Here is a 21,002-nt window from a genome sequence, read left to right on the forward strand (position 1 = left end):
ATCACATGATAAGTTTCACTTTAATTTTTGATTTGGGTAAAATTCTGGCTCCTAGGGATGGAGATGAACTACATATTTGGGGGGAAAGGAAGAATGGTAGTCAGGCAGTACTGCATAAAGTATGTATAGATTATATGTTTTTAGAAGTTATAGCCACACTACATTTGTTATTTTAAAATGTATTATGTTCTTATATGTAACTGTTATTAGCTTGTATGTTTTATGTCTTTGATTAAAACTGGATTTATAGTACAAAAGGATGCCAAATATAACATGGCTCTCATTAGTAGACCCCATCTAGGTCACAGTTCAAATCATGCCATTTGAAAAACTAGCAGCTATTTGTATGTAAAGCCTGATATCACATAGACAAGGTAGGTACTCATTTTATTTCTTACCACCAGTAACATAAAAGATTTTAATATGACTTTATAAGATGGTCTGTTTTGAAAACAAAATTACAAAACTATATGTATATGTAAAGTTCATTAATGCTGAGTTAGATTCAATTGTGCCATCTTGAATTCTAGAACCGAACCACAATGGAGGCTATCTTTTTATTTCACAACATTAACTATATTTAGCAGAATCAAAGTTCCCTTTTCTTATAAACTAGGATTTTTGTACCCTGTTTTCTGTGGTCACTGTCTTTTATCTATTATCTTACCAATTATTTTCTGTATCAATACACTCTACCCATCTTACAGAATAGCCTCCAGATCAGTGCTATCCAATAGAAATAAAATGTTAAATGCATAGGTAATTTGAAATTTTTGCACTAACATTTAAACAATAAAAAAGGAATAGATGAAACTATTATATAATATATTTAAGTCAAAATACTATTGTTTTAATACAATCAATATAAAATTAGGCAACTTTTTACTGTTTTCATACTAAATGTTTGAAATTTGCTGTTTTATAGTTCATATCTCAATTCAGACTAACTGTATTAAAAGTACTACCTATATCTACATGTTGCTAGTGGCTAATGTTTTGGGTAGCATAGATCTAGAATGTAGTTTTTTATCTGCTGGGAAGAGGCTTTCTCTGAATCTTACAACTATCAATGACAAAAAATGCTTCATCTAGGTCAGCAAAAAATATGATGGTAGACCATGGATTTTTCTATACTGAAATGAACAGAATTAGATCTCCTCTTAGTGATTAATTACAAATTAGCCGTAACAACCACTAGTCTATAGACTGCTTAGGGGGTCTTCTTCCTCTAAATTGAAGTATATTTACTAGATAATTCACTTTCCTCCAGTACAGTCATGAATACCATGAATCCAGATGGTGAATACTTTTCTGGTCTTTAAAGATAATGGAAACTGCATTTGGCAGAAAATACAATAATAAAGGAAATATAACAATAAGGGGAGAACTTATATACTTATTTAATCTCTATTAAGTGAATGACAAAATGAAATTTTTCTTCAAAAGAATACACAAAAATGTTTCTTTTTTCTAAGAAACTCATTTTAGTTATTTTGATTAGAGAACACCACCAGTAAAATATTAAACTATATTCTATATGTTTAATTTTACTATTCTAAACTTTAAATCAATGCAACCCAGGTTTTGAGAAAATATGAGTAAATTATGAAATAAGAGAAAATCATGGCAATGACCAATTCCAATAACTAAACAACATAATCAAGAAATATAAGAACCAAAGCTTATTATGTTGATAATGTGAAGATTTAAAATTAGACAAGATCTCTTAAAACACTGCTATTTATTGTTTATTTGCAATTTTAATTTCAAAAACCTTTTAATCCCTGTCTGTCTTCCAACAACATATTGTTTCAGGTTAAAAATGCCTTCTTCGGGCCGGCCGAATGGCGCGTTGGTTAAGAGCTGGCTTGGGACGCCAGCTCTGAGCATCAGCGCCCCGGTTCGGATCCCACATGAGGGCCAGTAACGCTGCGCCCTCTACAGCTAAGATGATGAACAACAGCTCGACCTGGAGCTGGGCTGCTGTGAGTCACTGGCGTCAGGTAGACTGCAGCCCCTCCTGCAGTAGGCTGCCATAAGCAACTGTGTGTGGTCAGCAGCCCGAGTGAGCTGCTAAGAGCTGCTGTGAGTGGCTGTCCAGAGGCCGGCAACCGATCTGCCTCACCTGGGAAGAGCACAATTGATAATACCAACATGCGCCAGTGAAGCGACATCCTCTACAACTAGACTGAAGAACAAGAGGACAGCACTTGTCTGTTCCCCTTCCCCTGTTTCCCCAGCGCTGCTCCCTTCTCCCAATTCCCCAATAAAAACAAAACAAAACAAAACAAAACCCTTCTTCCTTGTTTTCTCCAAAAAAAGAAAAACTCAAAACTAATTTCCAAGAATCCTGGCGTATTCTTTCTTCTGCCTTTTTTTCTTTCTTTTTTTCAAGCTGAGCCATCCTGCCACCTGTTGGCAGCTCAGCAGCTCCTCAGTGGCTGCTCAGCTCGGGCTGGGATTGAACCGCTGTTGCTCAGAGCTCAAACTCTTGAGTGAGCTTTTAACCAATTGAGTCACTCAGCTGGCCCCTTTTTCTTTTTTTTAATGTGAGTGCTGTTCCTCTAAATAATGTATGAGCACAATAAAGAAATTAGGGTTTGATGCTTCCCACATCATCTAATAAGATCTCTTATAATTCACTATGTGTACAAAGATCTTGTTGGCAGACCTAACCTAGGGAAGGTGATATAAACCAATATAGTTAACTCTCAAATCAAGGCACTCTGGAATTTCCAAACACCCTACCTAACACTTCTATCAGCCTTTTTGTGATTAGTGATTCACTTTACCATTCTTATTAGAAAAGATGATGATTGCTTCTGGTAGCACTGGGAGAGGACAGGTAGGCAGGTGAGGATTGAGTTGGGAAGGGGTTGGGTAAAATGATCCAAATGTCATTATAGGTCCTGCACTTGCATAGTAGTGTTGTTTACTGTGCATCCATACGTTAGTTAACTAAGTGACAATTTAGGCTTATATTTTTAACTTCCCAAACTTAAAGACAAATATTTGCCCTAATGTCTCCCCAAAGGGACAGGATAAAGAATATCTCTTGGTTTGATTTCTTTCAGATTTTACTTAATTTTTAAAATGTATTCAATTGAAAATTTTACCTTTTCTATTTTTATAAACACTAATAAATTAGTATTAAAATGATAAGTTTGAACTCTGAAAGGTTTCTTAAATGATCATTTTAGGGCTGGACTTGATAAACAACACTACAAAGAATTTCCAATTTAACACCATAATTAGGAAACTATTTTATTGACATACATATCAAATGCTACGTAAAACTTAAGGAGCATCAGCATTTACCATCTTCCTCAAAATTAATATTATGAAACAATTACACAGATCACAGAATAAGGAAACTATAGATTAAATTATTTCTAGGCAATAAAATAGTTTAATCATAACCATCTCACTATTCACACTAGCCTTTCCACTTCATTGATTTGAGTGCACAAACCATAAAACCCCATCAATATCAGCTTTGATGTGGCTTTCTCCTGCAGGGTTCACAATAAGCAGAGATAAAGTATTTTCCATCATTACATTATGTTGGTTTTTGGATGCTGTTAGTAACAGTATGACATAACAGCTTGTTTATAAAGCAAATACACATAGAACTTACCTTCCAAAGCTCAATATCTAGGCCACACATATGAATATATGTGTTTTTTTTTAATTGATTGACAGTTCAAGGTTCATTAACATTTATCTCTCAATCAAGCTAAAAGAGATTTACAGGCTTGAAATGCAATAGAACTCCAAAAGTAGATAGGGTGGGGGGGGGTACAAACTAAATAAATGCATTTCTAAATCTGCTTAGTCATTTTCAGATAAAATATTTCAATAAAGTGTAAAGAAAACAAAGCGGGGAAAAATAAAACCTAAACCTCACTGGGTCCATTACATAGCGACACACTGGTAAGTCACAGGAGAACTTAGCTTTGTGAAAAAATCTCGACTCAGAAGAGTAAAAGATCCTAAGGAGCATTAAAGGCAAATGCAGCATTTTTGCACATTGTATTTACTACAGTAATAATAAAACTTGTCTGTCATTTTAGACAATATATTCATATTACAAAATTATAAGGTTGAGCTTTGAAGATGTTTTTAAATGATAATTTTAAGGCACCTTAACAAAAATTAAAATTACGGAGTACTTTGAATCAGTAAGAATAATGTTAATAATCCAGAATTAGCATCTACCTTTTATAAGAGTAACATACATCTGAATGAAACATTATACATAAAATACTCAATTAACTAAATTGATAAATACTCATATATTTCATTTTAATTTAAATAATGTATATTTTCTTAACATAACTCTAATCTAATGAAGATAACTTAAAAAAAGGCCATTTTCATTGTGTATCCTGAATTACTTTATATATGAGTTTACCTTTGAACTATCCAATTACATAATCTGGTCAAATAAAATTTAATACATTAGCTATTTACTAATACTATAAAGTGTCAATAAAATACAGTTATATGCTCCTATGTGTATGTTATTACAACTTATTATTCATTAACCAAAGCCATGTTTAATACATCATAAAATTTTAAACAAAAGAAGAAATTGGATATGCAAATTCCATTGCAATATTTCAAGAATTACTTTCTGGAGGCCATTCTACATCAATACAGGAACAGCAGCAAAACCGTATTTCACAAATGGGAAAGAAGATAACTCACCATAAAAAAAATATGAAATATGCATAATAATATAATTGAAATACAGTTGTCTAAAACCTTGTATCCAATCGGTAACCTGATCAGATATCCACAGACCTCTTGAAAAGAAATTGTGCGCCATTTGCTGTTGTGCACCATTTGCTGAAGCTTGAAAGATTAGTGTGAAGTTTTCGCCTTCTTCTTGCCACTCCCCCATCCGCCACTGAGTTGCACGGGATTGTCACGGAATGACATGCGTTCTTTCTTAGAAGGTCCTGTATTTGTTATCACTGGTGCAAGTATTCCTTTAATTGAAAAACCTAGACAGTGATATTAAGTGTACATTTTCACTTAACTTGATCCAAGTAAACTTATGCTTTAAAGAAATATATTTGTCAACAACATGCATTTTAAAACTATGTGATCTTTGAGTTTAAAAAAAGTATATTGAGTTTCCTTTTTATTTGCAAAGTAACATAATTAAAGTTTTGGATAAATTATATTTTGGTTAAATAAGAGGAACTGAATAAAAAAGTTAAATAGATATAATAGTTTCCTTCTATCTGCAATTCAGATATCCCTAGTATTTCAAGACTGAGATAATATATTGTCTTAGTATTTAGATATTTAAATTTGTTTATATTTTCATAGTTTAAATTTTTGTAATTGCTTACATTTTCATAAAAATGTGTTAAAATTAGTTTTAGAAATAGTCTGATTGAATTAAAAACTTCTTCAGAAAAAACAATTTTAGGTAAAATGGGAAACATACTAGGATCTAGAATCTAAAGATATTCATGGGTTCTATCTAGTCTTTCTGCGTAAAACACAGCTTTGTGACTCTGGACAGGCCTCAGTCTTTCTGAGCCTTAGTTTTATAAATGAGCGAAATGATCTGCATTGTAGGGTTGTCATGGAGATTGCTTCTGATCAGATTTCAGTGGCGGTAAGACCTGTGAGAGTGCTTTGTAAACAGGTGCTCTGAACGGAAGAAATTATTATTTGTATTCAACAAATCAGAATTTCTCTAGAGAAAAAGGTAACGAAAACTGTTGGAGGTTAAAAACAAATAGCAATTGGAAGAATGGGGTAGTGGATTAGGAATGTTTTACTCGGAAATACCCCAAGATGCTGTATCAAGAATACTATTAAAGAATTATGATCATCTGCTTTAAATATCCTGAGGAGTAAGCCAGCACACAGGGCTGCATCTGTGGGGAAGAGGTTTGAAAACCAGCAGGATGAGGCGGTCCAGAGCAGCCTCAGTACCGGCTGGAGCAGAGGTTCAAGCCACGTGACTCTCCATTGTGACAGTTCTGTGCTTTACATAAATTTGGGCGGGGGGGATATCAAATTCTCCCCCCCCCCCCGAAACCAATACTTCCCTAACTAAAATTTTCGATATTTTAAACCTATATCTCCATGTAGATAGGCTAGGAAACCTATGGTACAACATGATGGTGAATATTAATTGTAAAAGTCCACTTTATATTTCAAAGCTCTTTGAAAATAGAGTATCGCCTTTTGGTTTTTAATCTTGAAACTGCGATTAGGAAACCAAACTCAGAGGAGTTAATGAGCCTCTATAAATGGAGCCTATTTTACTGTTAGTCTACAAAGAGAACATGACTGAAGGGTAGGGAAAAATGAAAAGCGATTGTGTGCTAGGCACCCAGAGGGGAATGGCTACAGGCAGAAGTCTGCAATGGCGTTAGAGACAGGGCATACATAGCCCAGGAGCTGAGAGACCTCCACAGCTGGCCCTGAAGGCTCTCTCAGCAGAGAGAACAGCTAGGAGATGCCAAGTGGAGCTGGCTTTCATGTGCCGGCCAGGCTGAGCCCGCATTAAGCTCCTCCCTGTCAGTCAGTCAGTAGTTCTTTGTGAAACTCTTTCAAGCAACAGGAGTATTACTGGTGCAGAAAAGCAAGAATTTCCTAATGATAAAATAGTAGCCTAAAAAACGTAAGAAAGCATGCTAAAAGCTTATCCGCTTTCTGTTTACTAGTTACATAATGGAAATATATTTTTTCCACATAACAGAATGGAATGTCTAGTTTGGTCTATTTTAAAAAATCCAACAAACCATTAACAGTGAACCCTCCTCTTGCCCAGCAGTAAGAATTCTTTGATGAATAAACTATATAGTTGATAGCAAGTAGGTATTTACTAGAGCACATTATTTAGGGAGAATGCTGAGACTGGAGGGTTGGGGGAGCAGGGAGGTCTGAGAAATGAACAGTATTGGGACACATTTAGAATTCAGATGTACTTATTTTAGGGGGAAAAATAGAGATATACAAAAGAGTGGATTTCCACAAATGGCTAACACAAATGTTTTGTTTCAATAGAGAAAGCTAAATCAAGTTCCTTGCAAGCATTATTCAATGTAATAAGTAAAAACAAGTGTGTATTTTAAAGTATAATGCAATAACATAGTTCATTATTGGTTAATACTTTTGATGAAAGAATCTTAGTAGTATTAAGATGTATCATTTAATGCCTTTATTCTTAATATAAGGATTTTATCAAAGATTGTAAATAATACATATGTAAGAAGGGTAGCACTTCTGTATAAAGTATTGAAATAGTTACAGATAATTTCATATACTAAAATAATTACTTCAAAATGAAATAAATGGAATTACATTAAAATACAGCTTTTCTTTTGTCCAGATCAAATCCTAATTTTAAACAGTGTTTCTACATTCTAAAGGATTTTTCTATTGACTACAAATTTACTGTATGGTACAAGTTTACTTATTTATTTTTTTCCCTGATACTGTTCTGTTGTCTTTGTTATTTTGAAGCTGCTACTGAATTGTCACGTCTTTTTGTACTTAATGTAACCCTAAATTTAAAAGGAAGTTTGTAAATATTTCATTGTTTAGTGTAATTCTTTCAGCAAATAATAATTATAATTTAAAAAGAACCACATTGTGTGACAGTACAAGGCAGCTTTACAGCAATTTTGAAGTATATTTTCAGTGGAATGAAAATGCTGTAGGAAATTCGTCTTTAAAATTACATAAACGCATGTGAATGCACACTTCTTGAAAACAACAATATTTTCGATGTGATTAAAAGCTTGTATTTTATTGTTTTGCTATGTAGAAACAATTTGAACAGTAATCAATATAGCTTATTCTCTCATTGCATTTAGTGAGATTATTTTTGTTATCATATAAATTCTTGAACCACCAGATATATAGAAAATAAATTGAGGAGTAAAACAACACATCTATGAAGGAACCACATATTGACATTCAGTGCAAAGCTATTACTTTGTCCTGTGATTACTCTAGAAATAATAATAAAAAAGAAGCAATTTAATACAGTCAATATATAATCATTCTAAAATTACTTACCCACATGAAAATACAATAGTGAGAGAATCTTGCTTCAAAAAATTGATATTTGAGCTAGACCTGCTGATGGGTTCCTGGAATTAAAAAAATTACGGACTAAAGGAGCTTTGACAGTTTTTTTTTTCTTTCCTGCAACATTATTGTTATAGATTTTATGTTTCTTTAACAACAGTTTGCTGCATATTTACAGGTGATCACACCAATCAACCAATTGTCTCTTACAAATATGCTGAAAGTGTGTCTTGATAAGTATGCTTTATCTTCTAATACGTCACTCCTTTGCCACATAATCTGCATTCTGCTAAAGATTTGTTCTGGTCTCATAAATACTTTTGTTTTGTTGTTAAATTCTTGGTTCTTTAACAAATGTCAAGGTCTATATATGCTGTGTTTTGATAAGTAATTCAATATGTAAAATGCTTTGAATGACTTTCCTGGTATGGATAGAAAAAAACCAACCCCCCCCCAAAAAAAAAAAAAACTTCGTTAAACAGGTCAAAATAAAAATTTCATGATGTATAGTAATACGTCATTAGATTTTCATTGATACACTTAACACTGTGTGTCTGGATATAGAAGTCATTTCAAAGCCCTTCCCATATTGTATTGCTTAACAGCAGATACAGCACAAGTAAAGCATGGAGAAACAAAAATATTCAACATTTTAATGAAAGTGACCAGAACAAATTTTTAGCAGCAAAGCATTTACATCACTTTAAGTGCTATGAATGAGTTACATTTGGCAAGTTTGAGGTTGAGGTAGATACTACAGTGTTCAAATAACAGTTGCTTTTTAAGGCCATTGCATAACCCAACCTTGAATTATAATGATCACTTACAGTGAACTTCAGGTAGATAGTTGAAAGTCTAACACTAAGAATGAAAACAAAATAAATAACCAAGAGGTTGTTTACATCATATTTGGATTTTCTCAATGTAACATGGTGATTTTGCTTATTTTTGAAATTGTTTTCAAGCTTCTTCAGTGAATAAAACTTTTTTATAAAACTTATAAAAAGATTAACAAAATGTCTGATTTTCGAAATCCCAATTGGACAATGACATTTAGTTATTCTTCTTACCCAATATTTAAGAGACATACAAATAATAAAACAAGTTTGCTACATTTGATATCCACAAAAATATACACAGTATTTATTATTGTTGCTAAAAGTCACAATGCCTGTTATTTCTTTTTAAATTAACATGTGTGACATATAATTAGCGTCTCTATGCACATTTATTTTGAAAAAACAATTCTTAATGATAAAAGCTAATACATATATAGGATGGGGAATCTTATTTTGGTAGCTATTGTATAGATTTTTCTTCTGTATTTTGCCTATTTCTTGATCTTTTATAATAGCTACTATTAATATTTGATCTACAATCTTTGCGGCCTCCTTATAATATGCACCTGTTTTTCCAGGTGCATATTATTTTTCTTTTAACACACTGCTGTGTTTATTTCTTCTTAAAGATACCTTGTGACTGTCTATGCACAGACAAAGGTGGCTAGCATGTGGTGCTAAAAATACTGTCCTGTTTCTATACATTCTGTGGATCTTATACAACAGAATTTTTGTTCTTTTTTTTTTGGGGGGGGGGAAGGAACACTTTTTTTTGAGTGATTTAATTTTGGTTGCAAAATCTAAATAGGTTTTGTGATTTTTTTCCCCCAGAATTACATTTGCTTTCTGTCATGTGGCCCTTAAGTTAACTAAAACACTCTTCATTGCATATAACTCTGGTTATTACAGTTTTCTGGTTTCTCATGGAGCTAGTAGATACTTATTGAGGGGGACAGTCCCCTCTTACCCATGGGAAGTACGTTGCAAGACCCCCAGTGGATGCCTGAAACCTCAGATAGTACTGATTCATATATATATACATATATATATATATATATGATTCATATATATATATGTATATATATGTATATATATATGAATGCTATGTTTTTCCTGTGCATACATACCTTTTGATTTAAAGGAAGCATTTTGTGGTTTCTCGTTGGCATATCTGAATTGCTAGAGTCCTTACTCTTGCACTTTGGGGCCATTACTACGTCAAATAATGGTGACTTGAACACAGCACTGTGACACCAACACAGTTGATCTAATAACCAAGATGCTACTAAGTGACTAATGCGTAAGCAGTGCACACAGCTGGACAAAGGGGTGATTCATGTTCTGGGCAGGGCAGAGGGAGACAGAGTGATATTTCATCCTGGTACTTAGCATGGTGGCAATTTAAAACTTATGAATTGTTTATTTCTGGAATTTTCCATTTAACATTTTATATTCATTTAATATGATAAATATTATTTAGAAAATAAAAAAAATTACCTCCCTTACATGATTGTTATTAGTTAGTGACATAGTGTAAGCTAAATGACTAGACCAATTCCTGCCTCATGTCTGGCATTACTAACCTAATTAGAACAATATTAAAAAAATAAATAAAACTTATGGATTGTTTATTTCTGGAATTCTCCATTTAATATTTTCGGACTGTGGTTGACCACAGGAAACTAAAACCGTGGAAGGCGAAACCATGAATAAGGGGAACTACTGTATTTAAACTTCTAAACTGATTAGTAATAAGAAGTGTAACTCAATAAGACATTAGGAATGCAATTTAACAATCTGTAAGCTACCCAGGTATCCGTTTTCTATTGCACACATTTGGTTTTAAAATCAGGTCATATATCCCTTTACTCTTGTCAAAACAGGGAAGGCCTGTTGCCAACTTCTCCAATCTATTTTTTTCTTTTAAATTCTCTTTGGACTCTATTCAATTTCATTATAATTACAAGTATCCATAAGTATTTATAATTAAAGAATAATGGTATAAACGATGCTGATAATTGAGAGAATTTTTACCCTTAATTGATATGCATAGTCCTTCAAAACAACCCAGTTCTTATATAACACTATATTTAAATTCTAATAATCTCCTCTTACCCCCCATTTTCCTGTGTTAATTTTGCCAATGTGAATGTTTAGCAAAAATATGCCTTTTAAGTAAATTCCGAAATGTTTACCACTGAGCAGTTATCCTTTGGAATTTAAACATTTAAAACCTAAATTAGATTTTCAAGATCACCTGGGGTTTTTGGAAGCTTTAATTAAAAATCTTCCTTTTATTTACACATGAATTTAACATGTATTTATTTAGCAGGCACTGTTTGTTCTAGTCCACCTTTCAGTGGAGCTTCCCTGTCAATTTTCTCCCATTTAGGAACTATCAAACTGTAGTTGCTTTCCATCTGACTCTCTTCTCATAATTCTATCTTTACAGTCCGCATATGGAACTTGTATAAAACAAATACTTATTTTCACATTCCCAGATAGTGAAGACTTGTGGATAGGTTTCTCAAAATCTTTTCATGGAAACTTTCATTATGCCTTTTCATGCTTATTAGTTCTTAGCAGAGAGACATTTGGCAACAATAAACATGACTAGTCTAAGGAGTTATTATATTATTGCACTTTGGTTTCATTCATTTGACAAGTGCATTTCACATTTGACCATACCCATTTATTTTTGCACCATGTTAGCTAGTATAAAACATTGGCTTGAAAACAACAATAACCAAAAAAAAAAAATAAGTGTCAGAGGAACAGTTTATATAAGAAAGAAAAGGATCATGAAGGAAAGGGGTGAAAAATAAAAAATTACAGTTAGAAACATGGTGCTTTAATCTATTAATAGAACATACATGGATCCCGTTCTCAAAAATCTAAAAATGCATCTAGTCTTTTTTTTAACAAAAATAAGTGTAACTGACATATGTACAACTAGTTCTCTCACATAAATACCATCGAAATTTGTCCTTCTCTGGATAATGTCAAGTGCTGGTGAAACTAACTACTGTTTTAGGTCTGTAAACATTATTCTGTGGTTACTAATAACTGTTATATTTAACAGCGTCTGGAATCGTTGACTGTTTCATTAAGCTGTCTCAGAGCTTTTGGTATAATAGTAATTAATTTTGACTATCCAGTTCTGGTTATGGAAATATTTTAAAGATTGAAGTGTTACTGTGTTTCTTCAATTGATTGTCAAAATTCGGGGACAAAAATATCAAGACCTAACAAATCTGCATTTTAAAGGCTCCTGTCAAAAAACTTGAGACCAAGAAAAATCAGAGTTAATAAAAAGAGCCTTAAAGTTTAAAAACTGATATTATTAGAGACCAACTCTTGCTGAACAAAGATAAATAAAAAAGAGTTTTATGTGATGCAGTTCTAACTTTCTTATTGGCATTTTACTTTAAATTGAATACTTCAGGTAAAAATCAAAAGAGGAGAAACAAAGCCCTATTTCATTATATACAGAACAAAAAAGTTTAACTTGGCCACAATCGTTTACAAAATCTTATCTCTACCTTATTATTTTTTAACCTATTTTATTTTAATTTTTTATTACATTTATTGGGGTGACATGGGTTAGGAAAATTATATAGGTTTTAAGTGTATTTTTCTATAATACATCATCTATATATTGCATTCTGTGTTTACCACCCAGAGTCAGTTCTCCTCCTATCATCATATATTTACTTTTATATGGAGAAAAAATGGAACGTCTAGAGTGGGATTGAAGTTTGAATCTTTTAAATGGGAAATCTGATAGTCAAATTTTACTTGTACAATGAAATTTTGCAGCAATTGGCATATGCAGTGGTATCACAGTATTATTTTATTAGAAGACTTTGTAGGCAGAATGCCATCATTTATAAGTATGCCAGTTAATTAAAGTTTATCATCAACAAAATTTTTGCTTGAACACAATGACATTACTTTTTACTATCAAATCTATTAAAAAAGTATTGGGTGCTATTGCCCATATTTGCTCATCACCCATTTGCTCTTCAATTCTCTGCCAATGTCAATTCACTCATAACTTTCCTGAAAATTCACATTGAAGGAGTAGTGATTTCAGAGTCTACTATGTCCGAAGTCCTGCCTTGGCACTTTATATTGACCATCCCTTTTTATCATCCTTACAAGTCTGCAAGATACATATCACCCTTATTTTAAAATGGGGAAACCGAGGCAACACAGTTAAATTACTTGCCCAAAGGTAAGTGATAGTAATACAATTGAAACATGGCTTTACATGACTAATGTTTATCATAAAGAAGACACTATCTTATTTAATATTTGGAAATAAAGTATGCCTCTAATATAATAGTACCATAAAGAAAACCATCAAGTAGCAAATGTGAGGTGCATATTGATTTTTGCGCGCCTTGGAATGGAAAGAACTGTGCATTACCTGGAAATAAGGACTATGAAACTAAAAATGAATAAATGCATCAATGGAAACAAACACTATTCTCCATTTCTGTAAGGAAACACAGTGGAAAGATATTTCTATATCTGTATTCATATCTATATCTACCTACATCTGTGATATAGGTTATGATTTCATAACCCCTAACATGATTTTTAAAATTTAATAATTATTTTATAAGAAGTTTTTTCAGACTTTCTTATCCTTTACTAATGTCACTGTTTACACTTCAAGGTCTTTGTAAGCCAGGTGTTAACACAATTTCTGAAGCTGTTTAAAGAATACTCTCATATTTGAGTGATTTTGGTTGTATGACATGAACACATGCTTTAATGAAATAGCATTAATGAGTAATGTTTCCTTTAAACTTTGTAAAATTAGACATAAAATACTAGAAACTACATGCTTTTTTCTTTAAGATAATGTATGAGAAAAATAGATAAGTAATATATAATTATCTAGATTTTCTAAGGCTAGATACAAGTAAAACTAATATACTAGTTAATTAGTGGACAATTGAAACAAAATTGAATTTACTCTTTTTGTACATAGTTTTGGTTTATACTGAATATGCAAGTAGGGACACGATTAAACATAATTTTTACTCATCTTTAGACCACTCTATGTGATAGAAAATTAAATGTAAAATGTTTCTAACCAGTCAGTGAGGAAATGACTGATTTGCAAATTTCAGTTATGGAATCTAACGGATCAATGGGAAGTAGCAGAGCTGCCAAAACTGTCAAAATGCTAGAGCTCTTGGGGAACTCATGAAGGGAAAGGAAATGAAGGTTAGACGTGGAGTAGCAGAAAACTTGGAGAGCAACAAGGTGACAAAATGGGAAGGTCAATCCACCAATGAAGCACCAGTGATCTGTACTATATTTACAAATAAAAGTCAAACCATTTACAACTATTTATGATGTTTTACAGTTTGAAAATCATGCTTGCAACTGAATGTAAATGGTAATGTGTCAAGAATTAGGAGGTAAAGTTGTGTGTGTATCTATCTATCATCTATCTATCTATCTATCTATCTATCTATCTATCTATCTATCATCTATCTATTTTTTTGGCCTGGTATTTTATGTAAAATTGTAAATCTATGATTCAAATAGGAAACTTGGTAGCAGGAAAATGCCACATAATTATGGTTTTCTCTCTCTTTAATGGTAAGAGGCTCTATGATGGGAATGTTATTGTTCTGGCTGTCAGGGGAAAATGAAGTGTGAATATCTCCACATTGGTTGTGTTGAAAAATACTCCCTAGATGATTTTGAATAGCAGCAGCTACTTCAGTACCAGAGCTGTAATTCCTTAAAAGATACCAGGGCCTGTAGCGTTGAGAGCACCGTATGGCCCCCATATGGGCAGTCTATTTTGGAATATTCTTAGAAATAGTAACTGGAGTTACTCAGACTGTGACTTACTAACGATAAGTTCCTAAGGAAGATGGCCCAGAGTGAGCCATGTGTTTAAATTTAGAGGGGTCTCTTTGGAGAACACACATTTTTTTTCTCACCCAATCAAGGTTTCTTACTGTAGGGGTGGAGAGAAAGAAACAGCTGGTCACCACAGATGTAGTTCCTCCCACATTAAAAATTAACACTGCAATTAATTAACACATCTTTGCATTGGATGGAATTTATTATTAATACTTCCAGAGAGAATAACCCAAGCTATTTCACATAAGAGATATTGTTTATATTTTTGAATGCCAAAATAATTTTTGAAGATAAATTTAAACTCTATTAAAAATGCAACTTTTACTATATTAAGTATAATTATAAGGTACAGAGGCTGACCTGTGTCTTTTAAAAGTTTAGAATGTTGATGATTAATTGAATTTGAAATTATCTCTACAACATGTGCCTAATATATATTAAGTGCTCAATAAATGTACATCAAATCAAAAAGCCACAAATAACTTCAAAGGTACAATTCAAGGCTGGATTTAAAGTATTATTAACCTTAACTTCAAAAAGAGAACCCCTCTGTTTCCTTCCAGTTTGGGCCTATAAATATATTAGCGTTCTCTTCAAAACATACATTGCTTTCTTCAGGAGAGACTGCATGCCTGCTTCTCTAATTAATATTCCGCATAAGAATAACCAGATTTAACAACAAGGCCATCTTTCACACAGTCCTGTGTGAAAAACTGAAATTTCTCTTCGAGAGGCTAGCTTATTCCTTTGCTTTTAACATCTTATCCTTTGTTTCTCCTGTAATAACATTTCACATTTGAACAAAACGTCATAGGTGTTAATAATTACTTGCAGGGTAAATTATTTATTAAATTACCTTGTATCTATACCTAATTCCCTCTTTAAAGTCTTTAATTTTAAATTTACAAGCAACAACTTCCTCCTGAAAAGTAAACATCTAGGTAAAGAGTAATCTAAGGATCATTTCCAAATGCCATCCTATGAAATGTTGACAGGGTTCTCAACAGAAAATTGCTTTTTTTTTTCTTTTCAAAAAAATATATAGGGATATTAAGCTATCAACCACTAAGTATAGTAACATATTCTTAAGCCAAATTATTTTAGTAGGCATGCTGACTTTCAGAATCACTTCTAGGTTTTTAAAATTCAACTTGATTTTATAAAATAACTGTCATTTCTCAGGCCGGCCGAGTGGCGCGATGGTTAAGAACTCGCTTGGGATGCCAGAGGGCCCCGGTTTGGATCCCACATAGAGGGCCAGTGACACTGCCCTCTACAGCTAAGATGCTGAACAACAGCTCAACCTGGAGCTAAGCTGCCATGAGTCGCCGGCGACGGCGTAGGCTGCAGTCCCTGTGGCAGTGGGTTGCCATGGGCTACCGTATGTAGCCAGCAGCCAGCGTGAGCGGCCNGCAATGATGGTGACAACTTGGGCCAGTGAAGCAGCGTCCTCCACAACTAGATTGAAGAACAAAATGACAGCAACTTGTCTGTTCCCCTTCCCCCAATTCCCCAGCACTGTTCCCATCCCCGCAATTACCCAATAAAAATCTTTAAAAAAACAAACAAAAAACTGTCATTTCTCATAGATGGTGGAATTTCTAATTTTTGTGTGGAATATATTTAAAGGAAGTATTAATTTTTTCCCCCCATATCAGTTGACTGTGCTTAGCTAAAGTAACTAGAGACAATTTAAACAACATGTAAAATCAGGGTCATTTAGAAGTATTCTGGCATGGAAAAAAATTTTCACTTACACACATGATTTTCATACTATTAAACATAAGAAATAATAGCTTCCATTGCTTTTTAATTGGGAAACTGGCATATACAAAATTTTATTTTTCTAGTTGCAGAATGTGGAATTTTAAAGCTGTAAGAACTTTTGGGTCTCCCATTATGTTTGTTTTTCTTCCCCCCCTTTTCTCACATGAACACAAAATATATATTTATATATTCACCTAATTTCTACCATGCTATTTTCTACATAGACAAATCAAACCTAAAATATATTATCCAAGTTCACCAAAACATAAGAGTGAGAGAAATGAGATTTAAATTCAAATCTGGCCTACTCCAAATTTCTTTCCACTATGCCAGGCTGCCCTTTACAAAGAAGTTGTAAGTGACTTAACCAAGATCACAAACAAGCTGGGGAGGAGCTAAGCCAAGACTAGAAATTGATTTCCAAATCTCTTAACATATATCATTACCAATACCACACTCTCACTGTGTTTAAAAACACAATGGTCTCTTACGTCTGTAGTTCAAAATTCCAGTTTGTTGAGGGCTACACTCTATGTTATTAAAGTCATTCCCTAGTTAATTGTTGCCCTAGTCAATGACATGGTTTTATAGGCTGTAACTAGAATATAAAACAGAAGAAAAATGGAAAGAATGATGCAGCTACATTTTCTTAACAATTTGAGGTCGTGTGCTTTTCCTCAGTTTTTCCCAATGTAATTTTTTTATTTTTGCAATTTTTCTCACTCAATCACATTTCCTAGCTAAAGACGCTATGGGTAAAATAATACTAGGCCTTAATTTAGTCCAAGCTGTGAATCTCTTCTAAAGAAAATAGTGAGTCCAATTTACTGTTATAAAGATACTTTTCATGTATATATATATATATATATATATATATATATACACCTATAATCCATATAGATATATATTACTAGATTCAGAGAGTAGTAGTTTAGTGCATGCATATACTCGTACATCAGTTATCAGTTTATTGCCTCTTAGCAATGAATACACCCTTCATTACATGTTTTATGATAACAGAATTCCTTTAAGCATTCCTCTTTTATAGTGAGAAAAATGCTAAGCCTTCTCAGTAGAGGATCCTGGAGGGTGCTCCCAGGGGAAGAGGCTTTGCAATTTGGGGCAGAGGTTGGGCTGGCGTTGGCCTTGTGGGTCTGAGGACCTCTCTGAGGCAGCCTGCTTGAGGCCCATGCCCAGACCATGATCCCCCTGCAACCTTGCATCTTCCCCGCAGCGATAACTTGTGTGCTATCCTCTCCACAGGGAAACCAAAGCCTGCCACACCTGCCCCATCAGGGCCCACTCTCCCTGCATGCCTGTACTACCGATAGATCGCTCATCACCTGCTCCCCATCCAGCATTGCAGGGAGTTGCCTGCTGTTTGCCCCATAAGTCCTGATGACCTGTGGTCTGGCCAAACCAGGGAACTGTTGTCCGTGTCTGAACCACACCTTCTCCGGTGAGGTTTGAACCCCTTTTACGTTTGTCCTTCCTTAGGTCCTCTCATTCAGCCGTTGGGTACCATAGACACTTTCCTTATATTTTGTAGCTGCTCCTTTAGTACAGATAATAAGAGCGAAACTTTCCCTGTCTATCTCCTGATTGGACCCAGGCTGCCACAGCGTGTGTAAACTCCATGCAGCCTGGAACCATGCTGGTGGTGCTCACTCTCTCCCCTCTGAAACGCACTGGGCATTCAAGGTGCAGTCCGCACATATCTCTGAATGAACAAAGGACAGAATTGGCTTCATGGAGGCTGGGTCCATGGGAACTCGCCTCTCATGACTGGGTTGTTTAAAAGACTCATCTGGAAGGAACCCTTTACCATTTGGAAGGACTGTACTCTTTAATAACAACACCAGGATTTTCGACAGGTCAGGTGCTCTTTGAAGCTTTGGCAGACATTGTTGCATGTCTACCAAACACTCGATCTTGTACAGTACAGCCCGCCTCCCACGACAGAGCATGAAAATATAAAATATTCCTCTCCTACCTCTGATGCAACTAAAGGATGGTCATGTTCATTCATTCACCCACTAATTCATTCATCAAATATACATCAAAGCACCTACCATATGCCATGGAAGTTGTTCTACGTACTTAATATACTTCATTTAATTCCCTAACCTCCTGGAACATACACACTAGCAGGGGGAGAAGAAAAACAAACAATACACATTAAAAAAGAACTACTGTGGCCAACAGAATTGGAAATGAAGTCTATTTAGCATTTCTGAGAGAGATTTTCCTCCCTGAGAGGCCAAGGCCTTTAATATCCCATCTTCATATTGATTAAATTCCATATAGGGAGTAATTTATAATATATTACAAACTTTCTTTAATATCTCTAACCATACACACAGTTTGGAGAGAAGGCCATAAAATGTTAGTGAAATTTTTCCCTTGTACAGGACAAGACAGTATCCATTGAAAAAATAACATGATATGAATAGATAATATAGGGGAAAAGAACAATAGCCGATATATTTATTTATTCTCTTAATACAAGTACCTTGTATGTGCTAAGCACATGCAGTTCATCTTTGTACTTTTTTTTTTAAAGAAATCCAAGTTTATAATAGTGTCTTTTTGGTGCATCTTTACATTAAGATAGAAGCAAAACGTATATGGTGCAGAGAAGTTGGATGGGAAGGAACTGATATCTTTACAGTAGAAATCAGAAGATCTAAATTAGAGTCTCAATTCTACAGCTTTCTGCCTCCTTAATGCTGGGCATAAGTGCAATTTACATTTATAAAATTAAAATCTAAATCCCATCTATTCCAAAGAAAATCTCAGGCAATAGCTGGCAAGAAACACCCTTCTGAGCTTTTCTTTTCCCTGTTTATTTCCTCCACTCCCCCCTTTTTAATTAAGACTTTATTTTTTTTAGAGTAGTTTCAGGTTCACAACAAAATTGAATGGGATATAAAGATTCCCCACACAGCCCCTGTCCCCACACATGCATAGACTCCCTCATTATCAACACGCCCCACCAGAGGGGAACCTTTGTTACAACAGATGAACCTAAATTGATGCAACATAATCACCCAAATTTCATAGTTTATATTATATAGTTCACTTGGTTTTGTCCAGTCTATGGATTTGGAAAAATGTATAATGAATGAAATGTATTTATCATGATGATATCAGAGTATTTTCACTTCCCTAAAAATCCTCTGTGCTCAATTCTATTCATCTCCCCTCCCCTCAGCCCCCTGACAACAACTGATATTTTTACTGTTTCCATAGTTTTGCCTTTTCAAGAATGTCACATAGTTGGAATCATACAATAAGTAACCTTTCAGATTGGCTTCTTTCACTTAGTATTAATAATATGCATTTATGAGTAAGTTTTGTCCACCTTTCATAGCTCGGTAGCTCCTTTCTTTTTAGCACTGAATAATATTCCGTTGTTTGAATGGACCATAGAGTATTTAGCCATTCACCTGCTAAAGGACATCATAGTTGCTTCCAAGATTCGGGGATTATGAATAAAACTGCTATAACATCCATGTGCAGGTTTTTGGGTGGACATAAGTTTTCAGCTCCTTTGGGTAAATACCAAGGAGCATGATTACAAGGTCATATGCTAAGAGTATGTTCAGTTTTATAAGAAACCGCCAGACTGTCTTCCCAAGTGTCTGTACCATTTCTCATTTCCCACCATCATCGAATAAGAGTTCCTGTTGCTCCACATCCTTGTCAGCCTTTGCTATTTTCAGTGTTCTGGATCTTGGCCATTCTAATAGGTGTGTTGTGGTATTTTGTTTTAATTTGAATTTCCCTTTATAGTAAGTATTTAAAAGTTGGGTGTGTTGGTGCTTCAATTTTGTTCTTATCCTACAATATTGTGGTGGCTATTCTAGGTCTTGTGCCTCTCCATCTTTGTATGCAATGGCCTGTATAGTGCTTTGCACCTTGTAGGCAATGATGGCTTGCTACCATGATGTATGGTGTAGATAATGACCCACAGATATATTCAATAATAATTAAATAATTGAATAATTCAAGTCTCAGTGAGGGATTATAAATGCATAATATATATATATATATATATACATATATATATATATATTTCAACTATGACTACAGTGAGGAACTACAAATGCATATAATACAGAGGGTACCAAAAATGTATACTTATTTTAAGAAGGTAAAAAACTATATTAATAGATACTGATAAAAAAAGATGAATACAAGTCATGTTTGACTTCTGCAATTACAAGAGGTGCTCAAAGTGGTTACCATCAGCACCCAAGTCACTTCTTTTTTTTTTTTTTTTTTTAAAGATTTTTATTGGGGGAATTGGGGGAATGGGAACAGTGCTGGGGAATTGGGGGAAGGGGAACAGACAAGCTGCTGTCGTCTTGCTCTTCAGTCTAGCTGTGGAGGACGTCGCCTCACTGGCCCAAGTTGGCATCATCATTGCGC

At 34.1% G+C, this 21,002-nt stretch overlaps 1 protein-coding gene across 1 annotated transcript in view; it reads right to left on the minus strand.

Annotated features, from left to right (window-relative positions):
- Positions 1 to 4,314: 4,314 nt before the first annotated feature.
- Positions 4,315 to 21,002, minus strand: part of LRRIQ1 (leucine rich repeats and IQ motif containing 1) — a 195,576-nt gene continuing 178,888 nt past the window's right edge. Inside the window, exon 21 of the mRNA XM_019652283.1 lies at positions 4,315 to 5,009. Coding sequence (XP_019507828.1) covers positions 4,867 to 5,009 — 143 coding nt within the window. The 3' untranslated portion in view covers positions 4,315 to 4,866. The remainder of the gene's footprint in view (positions 5,010 to 21,002) is intronic.

The sequence above is a fragment of the Hipposideros armiger genome, unplaced genomic scaffold (assembly GCF_001890085.2).
Source record: "Hipposideros armiger isolate ML-2016 unplaced genomic scaffold, ASM189008v1 scaffold_177, whole genome shotgun sequence".
NCBI classification, from domain to species: Eukaryota; Metazoa; Chordata; class Mammalia; order Chiroptera; family Hipposideridae; genus Hipposideros; species Hipposideros armiger.